We start from the raw sequence: 23721 nt of genomic DNA on the forward strand, positions 1-23721 counted from the left end.
TTACTAACAGATATTTGACAATACTAGCTGGAAGCGGTGCCAGTTTAAACAAGGAGAACACTTTTCACACATCCAGTTACATGTGATTTCCAGTTGGCGGGGGTGTCATTGGTAGAGCTTCACTGGACAGCAACTTGGCAGTGACCAGTGACATTCCTAGTGCACATACTCATAGGCCTGACCACCTCACTTCTAGGACCAAGCCTACAGAAATGCACAAAAGTAGGTAGAGAGATGTTGACTGCGACGCGGTTTAGAGACTTGTCAGAGGAGTGGTGGTTAATCAAGCCTGTCATGCTTCTGTGGATTCTGGGCTACTGTGAAGAATGAGGCGGTGATGTGAGCTGACAGGGAAAGTGGTTCCCACGCCACAGTGCGAGCACCGCAGGGCAGTGTATTTATCTTTTTCTCCTTTGGGTGCTGGGTGTTGCACCCAGGGCTCCCTGCGCACTCAGCACCGGCTGCACCGCTAGCCTGCACCGCTAGCCTGGGGCTGGGTCTTTTGCATTTGTTCACTGCTCTCTTCCCAGTGGCTGGACCAGTGCTAGGTGTGTACTATAGGCCCAAATAGAATCTGTCAATTGAATGAATAAACTTTCTAGGACAATATGAATTACACACATAAATTAAAAAAATAAACGCAAGACGTTAGTAGAGCAGTGACCACAGTGAAAGTGCAGATGACGATCAGTGTCCACCACACTGCAGACAGGGACTGACAACTGTGTGATTTAAACCTTCTTTAGCCCCACAACTAAGGTGTGGGCCTTGCAGGGTCTGCGGAGTGACTGATGTGTTGAGCAAGGGCTCTCCACTCTGAGGGAGCCCCGAGTGGTCTCTGCAAATAGTTCACTGTTCTTTCCCCAGAAGTTATTTTTGCCCAACCTTGCAGAATTTCAGCCAGATAGCATGTTAGCAGTGATGTAAAGCAAAAGAAAGGGAGTAATGTTTTCAAAATTCAAAAAGAAAATGATCTCCAGCCTGGAATGTTCTTTCCAAGTGATTATTAATCAAATATACTCATGGAATAATGACATTTCCTGATGAAAGGAACAGGTTTACCTTCCACCCACCCATTCTCCAGGAGCTGTGGAGGCTGGGCTGTGCTCTTTAACACACAATGGGGTTCACTGAGGAGGAGGAGGACCTGGTTTGAGAAACAGAAGATCTAGTAGAGAAGGTGGTGACAGAAGCCTGCAGGAAATCATGGAGATCCCAGCCATGCACCCAGAGGCAGAGATAGACCAGGACCCCGCTCCATGCTGTCCCCAGGGCCCAGTGCCAGGTACGTCAGGGTCTTGGCCTGCCTCGTCCATGGCTGATGTGTGCTGCACTTGCCACTGTCCCCTGCAGCCTGCGGCCTCTCCTTGCACCCACAGAAGCATTCTCCTTTGGCCGCCTCCTGAAAGCTGGAGGTAAGCTTTGGTGATCTTAGGGCTGGACGCTCTGAGCAGCCCATTCCCTCGCCCCTCTGGCCCTTACCTGTCCAGGTTAGAGGACATCGCCCCGTGGCTTTCACCTCACCTGTCCTGGCAGAGGCTCTTCCTGTCTGTCTCCAAGAACGATTCATGCCCTCGCCTGCTTATGGAGCCCCTGTTCATTCTGGGGAGCTGAAGCTGGGGCTCTGTTTAGCTCATCTTTTCCTGGAAATATTGCCCTTTAATCAGCTAGATTGGGACTCAGTTGTTCAAAGCTGAACACTTTGTTTGGAAGGATATATTGTTATGGGTTGATGATTATATTTCCCCTTATCCACCAATTTCATACGCTGCAGCCCCAACCTCTAGTAGGACTGTATCTGACGTGGAGCTCCCCGCCCACCCCTTCCCCCAAGACTGGGGTGTGATACATACTAGGCAAGCACACCTCCATTGAGCTGCATCCCCAGCCCTGAGGGGGCTTTTAAGGAATAATTAAGATTAAAAAAGTACTAAGGATGGGGCAGGCCTGGTGTTGGGATTATGACCTAAGAAGAAGCCCAGGGCCTTGGCACTCTTCCTGGCCTCCTCCTCCAGTCAGGCGCTGAGCAGAGAACATATGGAGATGTGGTGAGAAGATGGCTCTGCAGGCCAGGAACCAAGTGGTCAGAACTTTCCGTTTGGATTTCTTAGCCTCGAGAACTGTGAGAAATAAATGTCTGTTGTTCAAGCCACCAGTTGATGGTACTTTCTCTGGCAACCCAAGTGGATTAACAGACACAAGTAGCACAGGGAGCTGAGAGAGATTGCAAGGAAATGACCCAAGATGGCGGTCCTTTGTGGTGGGCGGGCAAGGGCTTAGGTTGTGAAGGGCCCGTGGGTGTTCTAAGAAGTGCCAATGTTCTCTTTTCTTTCTTTTTTTTGGTGCTGTGACTTGAACCCAAGGCCTCGTGGCATACCTTTTACCACCAAGCTATATTCTCCCAACCCTCTTCTACACTTAACCAATGTACTGAGTATAAGATGCTCCTTGGATTGATTCTGTAAACTCTTTTTGTTGTGTGTATGCCTCTATACACATCTTAGTAATTCACAGTTCAAAAACAAGTAAGAATAAAGGAGACTTTTATTTTTAGTTCTTGGGATCATCAAACCCAGGGCCTCACTTATGCTGGGCAAGCAAGTACTCTACCACTGAGCTAGACCCACAGCCCTAAGCAGGACCTGCTAAAGTTGTTAAAATTACCTTCATTTTTCCTCTTAGTATCTTCTTGCTTTGGTAGTTTATTAATATGGTGAGCAATCTCATGGTTTATTTCAACTGATTTTTCTTTATGACTGATGTTTCCTGTTGCCATTTTACCCTACAATTTCAAAAAACATCAAAAATACAGTTTTGGGAGTCTAGATAATTTTGAGTCGTATTTTATTCTAAAGAATACAAGTACTTTTGTATAGAACAAGTGACTGTTTTGTAGCTTCCTGTGCTTTTTATTAAGACGTTTTATTAAAATAGTGTAAAAGTAACAGAATAAAAAAAAATCAACACCCGTAAATCAATTGCATTCCTATACACCAATGATGAATTGGCTGAAAGATAAATTAGAAAAACTACCCCATTCACAATAGCCTCAAAATAATATTATACTAAAAAAATAATAATATTATACTTGGAAATCAATCTAACAAAAGAGGTGAAAGACCTCTACAATGGAAATTACAAAACACTAAAGAAATAAGTTGAAGAAGACCTCCCATACATGATGGAAAGACCTCCCATGTTCTTGGGTAAGGTAGGATTAGTATAGTCAAAATGGCCACACTGGGGCTGGGGTTGTGGCTCAGTAGCAGAGCTTCCTCACACATGGGAGGCACTGGGTTCAATCCTCAGCACCACACAAAAATAAATAAACAAAATAAAGACATTGTGTCCATGTATAACATATATGGCCAAACTACCAAAATCCCTATACAGATTTAATGCAATTCCTATTAAAATTCCAATGATTTCTCCATAAAAATAGAATAAGCAGGGCTGGGGCTGTAGCTCAGTGGCAGAGCACTTACCTTGCATGTGTGAGGCACTGGGTTAGATCCTTAGCACCACATTAAAGAAAAAAAAAAAAGCAAACAAAATAAGGGCATGCTATCCATCTACAATTGCAAAAAAATAAAAATAAAAATAGAAAAAGCAGTCATAAAATTCATTTGGAAAAATAAAATGGCAGAATAGACAAAGCAATCCTCAGAGAGAAAAGTGAAAGAGGAGGCATCACAATCTCCCTCACCCTGCACAATACTCAACTCAAAGTGGATCAAGGACCTAGGTGTTAGACCAGAGACCCTAAGCCCCTAGAAGAAAATGTAGTTCCAACTCTCCATCATGTTGACTTAGGGACCAACTTCCTCAACAAGACTTCTAAAATGCAAGAAGTAAAATCAAGAATCAATCAGTGTGCTGGGGTTGTGGCTCAGTGGTAGTACACTTGCCTGGCATGTGTGAGGTACTAGGTTCGATTCTCAGCCTTGTGCATGTAAGGCAAGCACTCTACCAACTGAGCTATATCCCAGCCCCTTGGTATATATCTAAATAAATAAATGTCCACTGACAACTTAAAAAAAATCAGTAAATGGGATGGTATCAAACTAAAAAGCTTTTTCACTGCAAAGGAAAGAACCAAGAGTGTAAAGAGAGAGCTTACAGAATCGAAGAAAATCTTTGCCACCTGCCATTTAGAGCATTAATCTCCAGGATATATAAAGAACTCAAAAAAACACTAAAAACCAAATAACCTAATCCATAAGGAACTGAACAGTCGCTTAACAGAAGAAATACTAATGGTGAACAGATATATTAAAAAATGTGCAACATCTCTAGAAATTAGAGAAATGTAAATTAAAACTACACTGATATTTCATCTCACTCCAGTCAGAATGGCAACAATCAAAAATACAAGTAACAATAAATGTTTCTGAGGATGTGGGTAAAAGGTACACCCATACATTGCTGGTGGGATTGCAAATTTGTGCAACCATTCTGGAAAGCCGTATGGACATTCCTCAGAAAACTTAGAATGGAACCACCATTTGATCCAGTTATACCAATCCTTGGTATATATCTTTGTGTGTGTGTGTGTGTGTGTGTGTATGTGGTGCTGGGGATTGAACCCAATCCCCATGTGCATGTAAGGCAAGCACTCTACCAACTGAGCTATATCCCAGCCCCTTGGTATATATCTAAAGGAATTAAAATTAGCATACTATGGTGATGCAGTCCCATCAATGTTTACAGTAGCTCAGTTTACAATAGCTAGGCTATGGAACCAACCTAGGTGTCCTTCAACAGATGAATGGACAAAGAAAACATGGTATATATACACAATGGAATGTTACTCAGCCATATAAAGAATGACATTTTCTGGTAAATGTATGGATCTGGAGACTATCATGCTAAGTGAAATAAGCCAATCCACCAAAATCCAAAGTTCAAATGTTCTCTCTGACATGTGGATGCTAACACACAATAAGTTCTATGTGGGAAGAACAGAAGTTCATTGGATTAGATAAAGGGGAATTAAGGGAAGGGAAGGGGATGAAAATAGGAAAGACAGTGGAATGAGTCCATCATAACTTCTATGTTCATATATGAATACATGACCAGTGGAACTCCACATCACGTACAACCACAAGAATGGGAAATTATGCTCCATGTATGTGTAATATATCAAAATACATTCTACTATCGTGTGTATCTAAAAAGAACTCTTAAAAATTCTAATCCCCAAGTGAGAAAATTAAAAAATACAGAAAAAAAGGACACTGTAATACAAATTTGCTGTACCTTAGTTGTCAAAGACGGAACATCTTCTGATTTTTGGGTTTCCTGGTGACGCATACATGTAAATGACACACTTTTTCTGTCTGCTTGAACTGATTTTGTTGAAGAAACTATAGGATAGGTAAGACACATACTTTACATTTGGAGGCAATATTGATTTAAACATAAAATACCACTGAAATATGCAATGTAATAGTAAATCACAGTATATTAGGTATTTTCTAAACATTCAATTGAAGTATAACATTTACTAATTTCCTCTTCTTTTTCCTGCCATTTCGCTCATTTTGTCTTATTTTGGGTGACAGGGGTCACAGGCATCATGGTGTGGAGTGAAAACAGGTCAGTGCTGGGGTAAGAGAGCGCGCTGGCCCTGGTGGGAGGGGTTCAGAACTGCGGACGCGCATTGCGCACTGGAGTGGCCCAGCCCCTGCAGCCTCCTGCGGGAGGGCCTGTGCGCGGGGGCACTGCCCGTGCTGGAGTACCTAGACCTAGACGCTTTCTCATCTCCGCTCCCTGGCTGTTCATCGTCTTTTCTGGGGGCTGTTATTCTGGATTATAAACCAGAACAAACAAAGAGAGGCAAGGAATTCGTAGGTGCTGCCTTTGAAAGTAAATGTGTAGTTACTTTTTCTGCCAAAATAGAGGTGCGTGTTCCTGTTGAACCTCCCTTGAGCAGAATCTTATGCTGGGAGATGGTGGTGGGAGGGTGAGTATGTACTTTCGTCAAGGAAAAATACTACTCAGCAATACAAAGGTACAAGCTCATGATAGTAGCGTCAACATGGATGAATCTCAGACACGCTATGCTGAACAGGAGAAGCCAGATTCAGAGGAGAACATACATGCTCTGAGATTCTACTGGTGTGAAATTCTAGAACAGGCAAACTAGCTATTGTGACAGAGGGAGACGGAAGGTGGCTTGGGCCAGGGGTGGGGACTGCTGACTGCAGAGGGGCCTGAGGAAGCTTCCTGGGGAGATGGGATCTTGATCAGGGTGTGGCTACGTGGGTATGAGCATCTGCCCAAATGCACTGAGCTGAGAAGCTACAACAGGTGCATTTTATTGATGTAGAGTATACCTCAATAAAAGTTAATTGTCAGAGACCATACACTGACTAACAGATGTAGAAAGTTCGGGTTTTGGCAGATTTTGCTTCAAGCTGAAAAGTTATCCTTTTCTTCCACCTTAAGACATAAAATACTGAGCTGAAAATGAGAAAACAGGAAGGCATTTTCATTTTTTTTTTTTGTAGCTCAACAATATCACAGTTTTTTTATTCCAAAATCACAAAATGGTTTTCAGTAACTAATAAGATGCTTTTTAACATGTCCATTATTTGGGGACTGGAATGTGGCTCAGTGATAGATCACTTGCCTAGTACACACAAGGCCCCAGGTGCAATCCCCAGCAACACACACACACACAAACACACACACAAATCCATTATTTTGGTTATGTAAATTAGAAAAATATAACTATAGTTAAAATATATTTTGAGAAAAGTTTAATAAAGCATACCTTTTGGGTAATCGTCTAATTCATGTAAATTTTTAAGTATTCGATTGGTATAGATGTTTTTAATTTCAAGCTCACGATCCTTCTCCTAAAAAGAATCACAATACCATTTTTTTCTATGACCCATCTGCTTTTGTAAGAAGATATTTATAGTCTTAGGTGGACACAAATCCTTTATTTTTATGGGGTGCTGAGGATCGAACCCAGTGTCGCACATGTGCTAGGCAAGTGCTCTACCACTGAGCTACAACCTCAGCCCCAACCATTTGATTTTATTAACTTTGATTTCTTCTAAAAAATAATGAGGTTTGTCAGCTCTGAACAAAATTTATAGGTCCTAGAAGAAACAAATGAGCCATATATCCCATTCTGGACAGCAAAAAGCACTCCTTTTTGACAAAGTGGCGCATTATGGCAATGGGGACCATATTTTTGAAGAACCTTGCAAGTGAACTTCTTTCCCTGTCTTCTTTCTGTGCCTGAAGTTTATTGTTTATTGTTCCTCTGCACTCACTGCCCACTCTAGTACACACTGGTCACATATTGTGATTTAAATTGATTAAAATTGATTAAAATCTAAGATTCACTCCTCAGCCACACGACCCCTATTTCAGGTGCTCAGCTGTTTGTGACTCGTGACCACAAGTGAGCTGCAGTGATAGAAGAGTCCCATCACCCCAGTAAGTTCCATCAGACAGCTGCGTTGATACAAGGGCAGGGTTGGTGGAGCCTAGAACAAGAACATCAATGTTAAGTTTTAAATCTGAATATTGAAGAGCCGGGCACTCTGTATTTTATTTACAGACAGGTCTCACTGAGTGCTTAGTGCCTCACTTTTGCTGAGGTTGGCTTTGTACTCGCAATCCTCCTGCCTCAGCCTCCTGAGTTGCTGGGATTACAGGCGGGCATCACCGCGCCCAGCAAGGAGACTGATTTTAATTGGAGGAGACTGAGTTAAGTTTTTGTCCATTTGTCCACTTCCATTCCCACTTTAATTTGTAGGAATGGGGTTCATAAGGAAGAGTAATTCAGTTATAGAAAATAAAGAACATTATATACATCTGTACATATGAATTGTAGAATACAGGCTTGGTTCTTATTTTGAAGATACCTTTTATTTATTTTTTAAATATTTATTTTTTGTAGTTGTAGTTAGACACAATAACTTTATTTATTTATATGCTGAGGATCGAACCCAGGGCCTTGTATTGTGAGGTGAGTGCTGTACCACTGAGCCATAACCCCAGCCTCTTGGCTCTTATTTTAATATTAAAATTAGTTTATTATGAGATGTGCATACATGGATAAAACATAAGAATACTAATCTATTCTAAAATTTAAGTTTCTAGAAGCAAAAATGCTGCAGTCTTCTCCCTTTTACTTCCTTCTAATTGTAGTGATATTTTGCTCAAAGATGGGAAATATTGACAGTTCCGCATGGTGAAAAGCTGATCGAGGATCTTCTGGATATTATGTTAAAGAGGAGGGATACAGTACAAGGATTTTCAGAATGATTTTTCACTCATGCTGGTTAAGACAAAGATTTTGACATTTAGAGGGTCAAGTTTTGATTATCTGGAAAATTCACATGCATATTTTGGTTTGGTCTGGCACTCAGGAGTAGTACGAGTAGTACGTGGTTCAGTGGCAGAGAGCAGGAAGGAGCAGGTCAAGGACTGTTTCTGATGGAATCAGTACAGGGATGGTGGGGGTCATTAGGAAGCTATATGAAGGACAGTCATTCAGGACTGGAACAGAGGTTCAAGTCAGCTACCTACTACAGAGCTGGACCAAAAATCTAAAACAACAGGTTTGGTACGCAATCCAGAATACTTGGATGGTTGTTCAATTCATTAATTAAGTGAATAAGAAAGAAAACCCATAGTTAGGAATGCTCATGGATTCTTGTGGAATGCCCATAGGAAAGACTATTCACAAGTTCAAAGGATATCATCAGGTCGGACTTAAAAGGGAAGTTAGGTCATGGTGTGGGACCATGGTAAGGTTCGTGTAAATGGCTTACAAAAATTGGACAGGAAGCGATGTTTCAGTAGACACCATCCCTTGGCCAGGAGTAAGATGGTAGTCAGCGTGTAAGCTGGGCTGCAGTGCCTCATTTGGGAGCTGAGTAAGGCTGACATCTGTCTTCTTACTTCGGCCCATACTCCCAAAGTGGGCCTAGACTTGGTAAAGGATGACTTTGAAAATGAATTTCAAGGTATAGAGATAGATATTTCGATCTTTGGGACGGGACCCTCCCAAGCTCAAACAATAATGGCTCATGTTAATGTGGCAGGTTGTGTTTTCTTAAAATCGTTACAATATTATTTCTGTTCTCTGTGCTCTAACAGAACCTGTGGCTCCACAGGAGGTGCAGTCTCCTGCTTTGGGCTGCCTGGCACGCGGAGCGAGGAGGAGATGATGCTGCATGACTGGCGAGGCTAGGCCATAGGGGCAACATGGCTGCTGCCGAGCCCTCCCTCTTCCCTCTCTCCCCATCCCTGCCCTTGGAATGCTGCCACCAAGTTAAGGGGAAGCTCACACCCCTTGGATAGGCCAAGGGTGGGATTCTAGCCAATAACCCAGCTAAGCCCTCAGCTGTCAGCTTGCACCAACTGCAGCGATGAGTAAGACTCCAGATAATTCCAGCCTCTTTCTACCGTCAGAGCTGAGGATGAGAGGGGCAGAGACCAGCGGTCCTAAACTGTAGATTTGTGACCAAAATCAGTGTCATTTCTGAAGTTATTTACGTTTTGGAGTAATTTCAATGCAGCATTATAACAGGAATAGATTCTAAAACATCCATAAAGTTTCTATTTCTCCCTACTTGGATTACTGCTAGCAATGACCTTGGAGAGGCCTACAGGACAACCTTAGTTTTCCAGTGGATAGCATTGGTGGGAGGTGGGAGTGTATCCTGACTGCAGGAAGAAACCCCAGGTGACAGGCTAGGGGTTTAATGAGTGAAGTATGAGAAGTGAGGTATGAATGAATTTTTAAAAAATTATTTTGTGCAACATATTCTCTGCGTGTGTTGCTTTTTTCTTTGTGCTTCTGGGGACTGAACCCAGGGCCTCACACATCTAGGCAAGCGCTCCCTCACTGAGCTACACCCAGCCCTATTGATTTTCAGAAAGGGCCTCCCCAAGTTGCACAGGCTGGCCTTGAATTTATGATCCTCCGCCTCAGAGGGGTCACTGGGAATTCATAGGTTTGTGCTATCAAACCTGGCTTTTATTTTCTTCTGGGTATTTTTTATCTCTTTGACCTCTGGTTCTTTTTAGGGAGATTTTCTCAATATTGTTAGGTTTGTTTGTTTCCTAGCTCTTCTGCTGACTTTCGCATCCTGCATAAGTTGAAGTTTTACTCATCTCCTATTGTTCCATTGTGGGAACGTCATGTTTTACGTAGATTGTATCATGTTCTCTCCCAGGGTGTTAAACTGGACTCCAGGTCGAAGCCCTGCTTGTTTCCTGTGCTTTCTTTCACGCGCTGCTCCTCCTAGAGATCTGCTGGCCTGAACACAGGTGAGAGTGTGGGCCTGGGCTATCTTATGTCCTGCTGGGCTGTGTGGCAACGTGCTTCTGAGGCTTCTTTCTGAATGGGAAGGAAGGTGCTGACTGACAGGCCTCACTGTGAGGTGACTCATTCACTGAGTTCCTCCTGGATTCCAGACTCCAGTCGTGAAGGACTTCGCTGGGACCCAAGTTTCTGCCAGTACCCCATTTCTTGTGGAGCAGTGTACTCACTCCTCAGCACTCTGCCGCTGGTGACTGCTGCTCCAGGCTGTGCAGGCCGTAGAGGCGGCTGTGCAGGTCACCCACCTGCACGTTCTCACTCTTGTCCTCCACACCTACCTGCTGCGAGGCCAGTAACTCTCAGGACGCCCCACTGCAGGAAGGCTGCTGATGCCCAGGGGCCACCTGAGGGCCTGATGGCAGAGGGGTGGGGCAGGCGGGCAGTGGACTCCCTCCCCAGAGCCTTGCTGAGCTCCACTTAGTGCTTTCATTCACTCTGTGGGTTCTGTTTGGGGTTTCTTTCCATGTCCTGTTGTCACTTCTTTAGGGTTTTAGCTATGTGCATTTTAGGTTGGCATTGTCTGTCTGGTGTCTCCATCAATCTGAAAACACCTGTTTTTTTATCATCTTGAAGTTCTTTGGTGGCTCTGGTACAATCATGGTATCACTACTTTAAAAATAAATTTTCTGTGATTTCCATAGAGCTTTGGCAGGAAGGGATAAAAAGCAGCCTTTTTTATTTTTTGTCTTTTTAGTTGTCAATGGACCTTTATTTTTTTATTTTGTTTTAAAGAGAGAGAGAGAGAGAGAGAGAGAGAATTTTTTTTTAAATATTTATTTTTTAGTTTTCGCGGACACAACATCTTTATTTGTATGTGGTGCTGAGGATCGAACCCAGCGCCCCGCGCATGACAGGCGAGCGCGCTACCGCTTGAGCCACATCCCCAGTCCTGGACCTTTATTTTTATTTATGTCTATGCAGTGCTGAGAATTGAACCCAGTGCCTCACACATTCTAGGCAGGCGCTCCACCACTAGCCCCAGCCCCAGCCCCACAGCCTTTTTGTTCTAACCATTTTCACCCATTCTGTAGGTATATAAATATAATTTTCTTACTCTTTTTTTTTCCTTTTGAAAACTTTTTTTTTGTGTGTGTGTGGTGCTGGGGATTGAAACCAGGCCTTGTGCATGTGAAGCAAGCACTCTACCAACTGAGGTGTATCCCCCAGCCCTGAAAACTTTTTATTATGAGAATGTCACAAATATGAAATACAGAGAGAGCAGTTCCGTGGCTCCGCAAACTCCTGTCCTGGTGTCAGTAGTGAGCAACCCATAGCCTCTTGCCTGCCACACCACTCTTCCTGACCCTATGACCTGCCCTGAGTTATTTAAGCAAATCCTAGGTATTGTAATTTAATCTGTCAATATTTCAGCATCTATTGAAGAGAAGAGCACGTCTTTTAAAACCTAATCATGGGCTGGGGATGTGGCTCAAGCGGTAGTGCGCTCGCCTGGCATGCGTGCGGCCCAGGTTCGATCCTCAGCACCACATACAAACAAAGATGTTGTGTCCGCCGATAATTTAAAAAAAAATTTAAAAAAAACCTAATCACAGTATCATTCCACCCTCCAAAATCAATAGTAAACCTTAATATCATCCAATATCCACTTGGTTTCACATTTTTCCTATCATCCCATTATATTTTTTTCTACAGTACATTATAATTACGCATTTGTACATGCACATAACTTGGTGGATTTCACTCCCTATGAACTCCCCTTCCCCTCCCCTTTTCTCTCCCTCTGGTTCCCTTACTCTCCTCCACTGGTTTCCCTTCTGTTTCTCTTCCACTTTAATGTGAGGGTCTTTTTAGGGCACAGCCTTTTCTTGGTGAAGCACTCTGGGATATCAGTCTGAGGTAAATTGTTGGATATATTTCCAGTTGGGTTTTGTAGTAGTTTCCCTGCTAGTTCTTTGGTGATGATTAGTGTTCTTTGATATAGTATCTATTGCATCAGAACTTGAGGATCCCACTTTCCCTGTAGGTCTGGAGTAGGGTCCTTCTAGAGGGCTGGGTATTTTGGTGAACATAGCAGGGGTTTTACGGTACACCTTCTATGATTGCTCATCTGGACTTGACAACTGTGTGTGTTCTGAAAAGGTGTGGGAGTGAGTGAGATTGAGGAACCTTGTAGGTGTGGTGTCCTTGGTCTTTTTTATGTTATTATTTTTTATTTTTTAAGAGATAGAGAGAGAGAGAGAGAGAGAGAGAGAGAGAATTTTATTTATTTATTTATTTTTTAAAGAGAGAGAGAGAGAGAATTTTTTTAATATTTATTTTTCAATTCTAGGCAGACACAACATCTTTGTTGGTATGTGGTGCTGAGGATCGAACCCGGGCCGCACGCATGCCGGTCGAGCACGCTACCGCTTGAGCCACATCCCCAGCCCTTATTTATTTTTTAGTTTTTTTTTTCGGCAGACACAACATCTTTGTATGTGGTGCTGAGGATCGAACCTGGGCCGCACGCATGCCAGGCGAGCGTTCTACCCCTGAGCCACATCCCCAGCCCCCTTTTGTGTTTTTTGCTCTGCTGTTACTGTACGAGTAGGTGTCCATGAGTGGGACCTGAGGCCCTCCCTAGCCATTTATTCTTTGGGACTGGCCGTCGGATACGGGCTTTTCTCTCCTCTATTCTTTCTGTTAAACTATTGCTGAAGTTTGACAGGGTTGAACTGCATGTGGAGCGAGGCTGCTGTTTCTTAGTTGAGCTGGGGGTGTAGCTCAGAGTATCTACCCCGTGAACTCACAGTACCACACTAGATTCCCAGCATCTTGCAGAAAATGGTGGAGATAACAGTAACAACAGCAGTGAATAATAGACAACATCAAAAAAAAACTACCACGGGTCTACTCTGACATTTATGACTAATATAACCACAAAAATAGAAATCGTGGGGTCAACAACTAACACCACCAGCAGCAACAAACAACTGAGAGCTAGATAAATGGCATTGAAATTTAACACCAGGTTTCAACTATGACAGCCACAGCACTAATAACTGCAGTGGCATGAATGGTGGGGGCAAAAATTATATGAACTAAATAAAACTGGTAAAAATATAGTTCAGTAAGAAAATGGGGTAGGAAGGCAAAAGAAAGTTTTGAATATTCAAAAGATGAAAAGAGAGAAAGAAAGAAGAAGGGAGATAGCAAATAAAGGCCATAAAGACAGAGAACAAATAAGAGAAATGGGGAGGAGAAGGAGGGAAATGAATTTGCTATTTGGAGGGAAAAGAGGAGAAAAAGAGTAGTAAGAGAAACAAATAAAACAAAAAATAAACACTCTGACCCTCAAAAAACAAACCAAAGTAAAATAACAAAAGGATAATAAAAGAACAAAAAAAGATGAAGACAGAAACAACTGTGTGTATATATATATATATATATATATATATATATATATATATATATATGCATATACATGAACCAATTAGAAATACAAGAATAATACAAAAAATATTAAAAATATTTTTAGCTGTAGATGGACACAAATAAAGGTGTTGTGTCCATATGGTACTGAGGATGGAACCCAGTGCCTCACACATGTAAGGCAAGTGCTCCCCTGCTGAGCCACAACCCTAGCCCAACCAAAAAAAAATTTTTTTTTAAAGAGAGAGAGAGGGATAGAAGAGAGAGAGAGAGAGAAATTTTTTTTTTTTTAATATTTATATTTCAGTTTTCGGTGGACACAACATCTTTATTTTATTTTTATGTGATGCTGAGGATCTAACCCAGCGCCCCGTGCATGCCAGGGGAGCACATTACTGCTTGAGCCACATCCCCAGCCCCCAACAAAAAAAATTTTTTTTTATTCTTTTTTTTTTTAAAGAGAGAGAGAGAATTTTAATGTTTATTTATTTATTTTTTTTTAGTTTTTGGCGGACATAACATCTTTGTTTGTAAGTGGTGCTGAGGATCGAACCCGGGCCGCACGCATGCCAGGCAAGCGCGCTACCGCTTGAGCCACATCCCCAGCCCCCCAACAAAAAATTTTTAAAGAAAATTGAAAGTGGGGCTGGGGTTGTGGCTCAGTGGTAGAGCGCTTGCCTAGCATGCATGAGGCCCTGGAGTCGATCCTCAGCACCACATATAAATAAATAAATAAGTATTGGGTCCATCTACAATAAAAATTATTAAAAAAAAAATAAATAAAAGTGTTGTCTCCACTGAGGTAGCTGAAAGCATGGACAGTGGTGGGTATTCAAAGTCTATGCCAGAGTCTCTTCTTGGGCTGTGTACCCCTTAGAGCAAGAGCTGGGGATTGGCAAACCTTTCCTCCTCTTGTGTCACTTGCCAAGCTGCCAGTGGAGTGTCTGGGTTCGAAGCTGTTTGGGATGGCTCTCAGCTTCCCTTCTCACCAGTGCAAAGCAGGATGGAAGGGCCATGGCTGTTCGTTGGAGTTTTGTCTGCACAGACTAGACTGATGCACTTCCAGGGCGGGGCCTATACAGAGTTCTAAATGGGAAGTTCTTGTGGATGGGATCTGTCTCTGATTAGAACTTTGGAACTTTGTCAGGTGAGAGAGAGGAAGAGTTCAATATAGGAAAGGTCAAAAACAATTAACCTTAGTTAATTTAGTTTACCTTTTCTTGCTTTTGTGTTTTCTTTCTTACATCCCCAAATCCTAGTTCTCAATGATACCAACATAATTCATCATGCTCCATAGGGATTAATACTACATTCTCAAAATAACAATATCAACACTATCACTACTAAGAACAGTGATTTTTTTTGACCTTACAGTGCATCTCAGTATATTTAATTGCAGGCAATAAATCACATACAATATATAATACAATGTTTGATTGTAATATAAAACAATTCATGTATGTATGTAATACAGTATACATACAATAAATGAAATCACTTGGAATTGTTTTTCTCTATGACATTATGCCATCAAAGGAATATAAATTTGAGTTCATTTTATTTTTTTCATTTTACTTTGGATTTGGGGGATAGGTTTTTAGTTTTTTTTTTTAACATTTAGTTCTGCTTTATAATTTTGCAAAATATTAGTATGGTTGTAAAGTCAAATTTACCAAAAATATATTCAAGAAATCTAGATTCTATGACTGTTTCTTCTATCCCATCCTCTCTGCCTTTTCTATTCTTATCATTCTTTTTCTTCTTAAAATATAAGCAAATATATGGGAAATCTGTATTTCCTCCCCTTTCTAAAGTGGTAGCTGTTTTAGTCAGCTTTTTTTGCTTCTGTGACTAAAAGACCCAACAAGAACAATTTTAGAGGAGGAAAAGTTTATTTTGGGGTCCACATCTTTAGAGGTCCTAGTCCACAGATAGCAGGCTCTATTCCTTGGGACTTGAGGGAACATTCTAGCAGAAGAGTGTGGTGGAGGGAGTGGCTTATGTGATGAACAGAAAGTCTCCACTTACCAGATACAAAATATACACCCACCCCAGTGCCCACCTCCTCCAGTCACACCCAACACGCCTTCAATTATCCCTCAGTTAATCCAGCAGAGGATTAATGCACGGATTTGGTTTGGGCTCTCATAACCCAATCATGTCTCCTCTAAACCTTGCGTTGTTTCACATAAAAGCTTTTGGGGGACACCTCAAATTCAAGCCATCACATTTTACCTCCAAAAGCTCGTGACCTTCTCACAATGCAAAATACATTTAGTCCATTCCAAGATCCCCAAACAGTTCCAAGATTGCCCCAAAGTTCAAGTCCAGAGTTTCCTTGGGACTAAGGGCAAACTCAGCTGTGAGTTCTGTAAAAATCAAAAACAATTTACAAGTATCCAGTTGTGAAGATACAGAGTAAACATTTCCATTCAGAAAAATGGGGGCATAGAAAGAAGGATGCTGAGACCAAAACAGAGCAAAACCCAGCTGGGCAGACAAGTCCTGTAGCTCACTGGCATCCGGAGCTCATGGCATCATGATGTTCTGTCCAAAGGGCTTGTATAGATCTGTCCCTGTGGCCTTGTTGGTTGCAGCCCACTTGGCCTCTATGTTGGCTTGTCTCTGCCCAATTGCTGTAGCTTTCCTAGGATGATGTCCTACATTACTGGCATTTCTTAATTTTGGGGTCTCCATTGCAACTTCAGCTTCCTCTTCACATCTCCACGACTGCCCTCTCAGGGGGTACCTGCAGGGACTCTGACCCTGCTGCACTTTGCCTGACTTCCCAGGACTTCCTTTGAAATCATGGTGGAAGCCCCCAGCACCCTTCATTCCTGAAGAACTAGTACCACATGGTTTATGTCAAGGTCTGCTGCCATCTCCAGCAGTAGCCAAGCCTCCAGGGATACTAGCTGCAGCAGCCTCTGAGTGCCTGGGTAGCTGAGCATGTTGAAAAACCTTCATAGGCCCCCTTGTGTGAGAAGGGTACCCTACTGGTCTCTTTTCAAGAAAATGTTCACCTTTACTCTCTTGAGTTTGAGATGGGTATGGTCTTGCCAGCTCCTGAGATGGCCTCAAGCCATCTTTCTTATTGCCTCTGGGCAAAGTCTTTAGAATTTCTTTAGTGGCAATAATGTCTTTAATAATTGCAATTTCCTTAGCCCCAGTTTTGCTCCCACCTTTGAAGTCCAAGTTTTTCAAGTCTTTCTACTCCTGAATAACACAATAAACTTGGTTAAAAGCCACCAGCATCATTCATGGCACTGCCTGAATGCTATGTTGCCTAGAAATTTCTCCTTCCAGATTAAGAAGTCCGTTACTTCAAAATCAGCCTCATAGAAAGTCTCAGGATATGGGAAAAATGCAGACAACATCTCAGCCAGAACATAACATGAATGGCCTCTAGTCCAATTTCCAATAAAGTCCTTCTCTGAACCTTCTGGAGCCCTGTCTTCACTGTCTGCAGTCCTATTGACATTCTGGTCTTCTGAGCTCCCACCAGAATCTGCCATTAAGCTCAATTTACAGCAATCTAAAGCATTTCCAGTTGAATGACTAAGCATCTCAAAACTCCTCCTGCAAATTCCATAAAGCTCCAAAAGCTTCTGAACCATATGATCAGATTAGTCACTGCATCAACCCCACTTCTGGTACCAATTTCTGTTTTAGTCAATTTTTCACTGCTGTGACTAACAGACCTGATAAGAACAATTTTAAAGGAGGAAAAGTTTATTTGGGGGCTCATAGTTTCAGAAGTCTCAGTTCATAGATAACCAGCTCCATTGATCTGGGCCTGAGGTGAGGCAGAACATCACGGCAGTGTGGTGGAGGGAAGCAGCTCAGGACATGGCAATCAGAAAGCAGAGAGACCCCTTGCCAGATACAAAATATATGCCCCAAAGGCATGCATGCCCCTACTGACCCACCTCCCCTGGCCATACCTTGCCTACTTTCTGTTACCAACAGTTAATCCCATAATGGGATTAATTAACTGATTAGGTTAAGGGTCTCATAACCCAATAATTTCTCCTCTAAATCATCTTGCATTGTCTCAAATATGAGTTTTTTTGGGGACACCTCACATCCAAACCATAATGGTAGCATACTGCAACATTCCTCCTTTTTTTTTTTTAAGAAAGAGTGAGAGAGAGAGAGAGAGAGAGAGAGAGAGAGACATTTTTAATATTTATTTTTTAGTTTTCGGCGGACACAACATCTTTGTTTGTATGTGGTGCTGAGGATCGAACCTGGGCCGCACGCATGCCAGGCGAGCACGCTACCACTTGAGCCACATCCCCAACCCCTTTCCTCCTTTTTTTATTTACCCATATACCCTGGAGATTACTTCATAATAGTACATAAAGATTCTTTTTTTTTTTTTTTTTTGGCAGTGCTGGGGATCAAACCTAGGACCTTGGGTATTCTAGGCAAGTTCTTTTTTTTTTTTTTTTTAAAGTGTTCCTTTTTCTCCACATTTTCTTTTTTTTTTTTAATATTTATTTTTTAGTTATTGGCGGACACAACATCTTTGTTTGTATGTGGTGCTGAGGATCGAACCCGGGCTGCAAGCATGCCAGGCGAGCGCGCTACCGCTTGAGCCACATCCCCAGCCCCTCTAGGCAAGTTCTTACCACTGTGCTACATTCCCAAACCTCTTCCTTTTCACAGATGCATTGAAATACATTATGCAGGGTACATTTACTTTCCTTTTTAAATATTAATTTGGATCTTATTATATAGAATTTTGTGGTTTTCTTTTCACTAAGCATCTCAGTAAGTACTAAGCATTTCTCCTGTCAGAAAGGGTTTTTAGTGCATACTATTTATATTCATATACTGTATAAGGAAGCACACAATTTATTTAAAAATCCCCTGATTATGTCTCCACATGTATGTTTGCCTTGACCAGTGGGTCCTGAAGCCTCTCTGTCAGACTTCTAAGCTAGTTGTTTCAGCCATGCCCATTTTCTGGCACATTCTTTCTTATGTTTCCTGAAACTACAGAAAAAAAAAAAAAAAGAACAGAAAAACTCTTCTCTACTTTACAAAGGAGAATTTATGTCTACAAGCCCTCTTCCTTCCCTGTCTCTGGGTGTTCCCACCTAAGGCTCCCAGGAAGTCAAAATTCCCTACTTGCCTATAAAGGCCAAACATCCTTGTCCCAAAGAGTGAAGCTTAACTTTTATTAGTGGAGGTTCAAAATAGGTTATTTCTTCATTGTCTTCTCTAGCTTTTCCAAATCTTTGGACATTTTAGAAATCTTGAAGGCAGAAAGATAGCAAACTGTAAAAAGAAATATTTTAAAAATTCTTGGGGCTAGCTGCAGATGTAGTTTAGTGGTAGAGCACTTGAATAGCATGTGTGAGGCTCTGTGTTTGATCCCCAACCCAGGAAAAAAAATTTTTTTTTAATCTTATTTTTAAAGCATTGTGCAGACTTCAAAAGACAGTTTTGCAAAGGTCTTTGCAAGTGAGACCTTAAATAAATTTATGGACCATTAACATGTACCCTTAATACTATGATATTATAAGTTATTTTTTTAAATTTAAAGACTTATTTTGAACTACATTAAAATGTTAACAAAATGCAATAATATTACTTAATGTGATGAAATGAAAATGATAACAAGAAGTCTTATGAGTGAATGGAACAGGGCTTTAATTTTTCTAATTGCAGTACATATTCACCAGGATGTGAGCTCATTCTAACAGCTGTAGATCTGTCTGACCAAGATCTTAAGGCTGAGTGCAATGGTGCACACCTGTAATACTTCATGAGTATGATTGTGAGTTCAAAGCCAGACTCAGCAACTTAGGGAGGTCCTGTCTCTAAATAAAATATAAAAAAGTAGTTGGGGATATGGGCTCAATCCCTGGTACCAAAAAAGAAAGAAAGAAAGATCTTAGGAAACACATGATATTAAACAATCTGAAGACATAATAGATACAAATGGCTCTGATATTTTGGGACACAGAATTTCACAGTGTTCTAATGTGTTGTTTTGAAAGACATACCTTGAGTTTTTGCTGCAGGCGTTTGACTTCCATCTGCAGAGTCTTTGTGGCTGCAAAAGCGGCTAAAGTCTTCCGATTTTCGATAGCCAGCTGCCGATTGAAGGTTCGATTGTTCAACCTCAGCTGTTTTTCCAAGCTCTGAAAGCAGTATATATTTCAACTATTCTGTAACCAATTTGGCATTAGGAAAAACTTCAATTACAATGGAACTAAGTACATTTACAAGAAGTTGCAAATTTTTAATACAATTTAGCAAATGGCTTGCTTAGCAGGCACAGATTAAAACTAATTATCACCCTGGCCCTCCTGCAAATTCTCAGACCTCATTTCTAGAGAATAAATATCATGCTTTAAGTTTGATGTCCCAGTGGTTTTTGTTTTTTTTTTTTAATCATTCTGGAATTTGGCAAAAATTTGGACATACTCTGAAAAATCAATAAATATCATGTCATACTTTACATAAAAACCGAAGTAGTGCTGCCTAACTGAACTACTCTGCCAACTCTGCATGGGGTCCTCTTTCAGAACCTCTCTACCCTTCTTACAGGGGGATCAGCTCAGCACAGACTGTCGGTCTCAGCCATTCGCAGAAACCAGATGCTACAAGGTGTAAGGGGGACTCACTGTGTGTCCACACAGATGGATAACAGCAAGGTAACCTGGTCATCATCTACACGTGGATTCACGGGCTTCCTGCCACTGTTTTACTAGAGAACTGTTCTGAACTTTTGATAGAAGGCTTGGCCAAAGGGCTTTTTCTTTTTTACATGAAATGGGGTCCTCCCATTATGACAATGATACTTTTCCATTAAAGAAGAGTGGAAAACAGAAAGCTCAAAAGATGAAATCACACTAAAAAGCCCACTCTCTAAAATATTGATAGTTAAAAAATACCTACATGTTTTGATTCACAGAAATTTCTCCTCCACTAAATGCCCTGTGACCAAACCAAAATTTCCCACATTATCATGTGCTTCTGATAGCCAAGAAGTAGCTAATTCTGAAGTTTGCTTTGCTTTTGTCTATAGGTATAAAAATAAACTACTTAAATGTTTATATATAAAATACATAGATAAGATAAAAATACATTTACTTTTACATGAAAGACATATGCTAAGATGGATCTAATATTAGCCAAAAGGCAAAATATGTGACTTTGGTATACAATAGTGAAACAGAGGTTTCTCACTAGTTATTATACCTTGTACATCCATTTTATTGAGACAATTCTCTTTGGAAGTAGAGAATTTTAAAAAGGAAGAAATAATTGAGATTAAAAAAAACATGGATGGAATGAATTTGATATTTACTTATTTCAAGATCATGGAAAATATTTGTCTCTTGCCATCAAATATCAAAGAATTAAGCAGTAAATGAATTCCACTTATGTCCATAGAAACCCAAACTTCCTTCAATGCAATATGGCAGGACACTTCTCTACATGATCAGGGCCCTCTCCCAACTCTTTCCTTCTAATGTACCCAGGCTTCTGACAACTTAGGGCTGTTGAAGAAGTCAATTCACTCATCAGTTATTTTAATTCCTTTTTCTTTCCTGTTCCAGGGAGAATTCTGGGAAAAGTTCCTATTTAAAAAAACAACTAAAAATGTCTATTTGGTAATGATGGGCCAAACTGATGAGGGAGAAGACAAGAAAATGGGCTGAACGGGTGCCGCGTTCATATTTTGGTGGGGCAGGCTTTTAATAACAGTTCATAAAGGGTTGATTTGAAAGGGAGGTTTTGCACAAGGCGGGTCAGCCTTTCCACACTCGCCAAGTCTTCCTCCTGCATGGGGGCAGCCTGGTTTTCAGTTATATCAGTCTAGCTCCAGAGTGAACTCGCGTTCCCTGCAATGGGGCAGCAGACCTCTCCAATCAGAGCTTTTCCTGTTTCTCTTTCAGCCTCTCCCTTGCCCTGGCCTCCACCAGACACCATCTGCAGCATGCCAAGCTGAGCAGTTGGTGATGCTCTGTAACAGGGGCCAACGTGATCAATGGGTGCTCTCTGTATTAATTGTGAGGACCTAACATTTCTAGGCTTCTGAAATACAGACCTGTATTTTTTTGTCATTTGCCTCCATTTTTGTCGTAAGAGCAGATAATCTTTGAGTCAGTTCTTCCCTTTCTGCAAGATTTTTGTCTTCGGAAAGTTTCTGTAGAGCCTGCAAGGTATCTCTGGTCTTTAATAACTCGCCATCCGTTTCTCTGAGTTTCCTGGATACAGCTCTTTCCTTCTCCTGGGATTTCCTAAGTAATTGCCTTAAATTTCTTACTTCATTCTGGTGTTTGATTGTGAGTTGAGGCAGATTGTTTTGTGAATTCTCATATTTTCCTATAGCTTTCAAGTGCCTAAGCTGAAGTTGTTTCAAAAAATGGTTTTCTATAATGATGGCTTCCAATTTCCGATGCATATCAGCTAATTCATTTTTTAGCTCTTTAATCTTGTGAAGCCTGGCTGAGAGTATTCGATGGGCAATGGCATCTCTTCTCTGGCCAATCATATTGACTTGAGAATTAAAAACAGATGAATTGTGCTTTTTTTCGACTGAGATTTCCTTCCGGCCTGTGTAAGCAGACAATCCAGTTTATTACTAGTAATATATGTAGATATGCAAATATATACATATGTGTACCCCCCACAATATACATGCACAAACATAAGCATAGCTAGAAGGGGAAAGAGCTAATATCTAATAAATATATATGCTTTTAGGCTATGTGTGTGTGTGTGTGTGTGTGTGAGTATCATTAATGGCCCAGGCCCCAGCTCAGGAGGCTGAGGCAGGAGGATCACAAGTTCAAAGCCAGCCTCAGCAAATGTGAGGTGCTGAGCCACTCAGTGAGACACTGTCTCTAAATAAAATACAATAGGACTGGGGATGTGGCTCAGTGGCTGAGTGTCCCTGAGTTCAGTCCCTGGCACCTCCCCCTGCCAAATCATTAATGCAATTTTGTCCCTAGTTCTTTTTATTTTTTATTTGGAGACAGGGTCTCACTGAGTTGCTCAGCACTGTGGTGAGAACCCACAGTCTACATGCCCATGCTTCTGCCCCAGGGGCATGTGGACTTGTATGCTATATGTGTATGCGTCCAAGTGCCCCTGTATATGTAAATATGTTTTCATTTGTATACCTGTAAACATATTCATATTCTGAAGAAGGGAAATTGGAAATGGATTCTAAAATCTAAGATAACCTGGTCCTCATTCTGGAGAGGGAAGGGTACTTAGTGGCCGGGGTCATGAGTCCTAACCTGAAGCTATTGGCACACACAGGGACACACTGAGACATGGTTACTGTGTTTGGCCTGGGTGGTGGGACGGACAGTTCTGCCCGTGATGGAAGTCAACTGGCAGACACAAAGCCTGCTTTCTGAGGAGATTCATAGCAATCACAGCATTGATATCCTTTCAATAACTGATGGACTGTCTGCAGCAGTGCCTTTGAGGCACCTGTTTTCTCACTGGGAAGCGGCTGTGGCTGAATATTTGAGTGTTTTAGAGTTGATTTAGAGCACATTAAAAAGTAGAAAAGAGCACAGGCAGCCTCTGGGACCCGGCTAGGAGGATGGTGTCTGTGCTTGTGTGGAGGCCACATGCTTTAGTACCCTGGGCAGAGACAAGGGGAGTCCCAGACCAAGGCAGTGTGGATCAGGCTGGATTAAAACAGGGATGGACGGGGCGACACATCCTGTGCCATTGCCAGCATGACCACACTTGCCCCCAGCTTGTCATGTCTTCCACTTCTTGGGCAGCGAGAGGAATCCCTGAGACGAGGAGGTGGGCAGTGCACTCTGTGGGCATGGGGGTTCGTGCCCCCTTCCACGCCACCTTAATGACTGGAGGGTAGAAGAAGAATGTGAGAGTGCCTGGAGACTGCTCCCCACGGCCATGGGGACTGCGGCCCAGGCCCCAGGAGTCAAGATGTGCACAGAGGTGTGGGTGCTCTGAAGAGCACAGGGTCAGTGACGAAGACGGCA

General features: G+C 41.8%; 1 protein-coding gene across 1 annotated transcript in view; it reads right to left on the reverse strand.

Annotated features, from left to right (window-relative positions):
- The window catches only part of Lca5l (lebercilin LCA5 like), a 29429-nt gene that overhangs the window by 1414 nt on the left and 4294 nt on the right, over positions 1–23721 (reverse strand). The window contains exons 3-7 of the mRNA XM_046439078.2: positions 21798–22306; positions 19744–19881; positions 6779–6863; positions 5260–5366; positions 2665–2782 (exon numbers count right to left, since the gene is read on the reverse strand). Coding sequence (XP_046295034.2) covers positions 2665–2782; positions 5260–5366; positions 6779–6863; positions 19744–19881; positions 21798–22306 — 957 coding nt within the window. The remainder of the gene's footprint in view (positions 1–2664; positions 2783–5259; positions 5367–6778; positions 6864–19743; positions 19882–21797; positions 22307–23721) is intronic.

Source organism: Marmota monax, unplaced genomic scaffold, assembly GCF_021218885.2.
Source record: "Marmota monax isolate L192 unplaced genomic scaffold, Marmota_monax_Labrador192_F-V1.1 WCK01_AAM20220418_F8-fsc00125, whole genome shotgun sequence".
Classification (NCBI taxonomy): Eukaryota; Metazoa; Chordata; class Mammalia; order Rodentia; family Sciuridae; genus Marmota; species Marmota monax.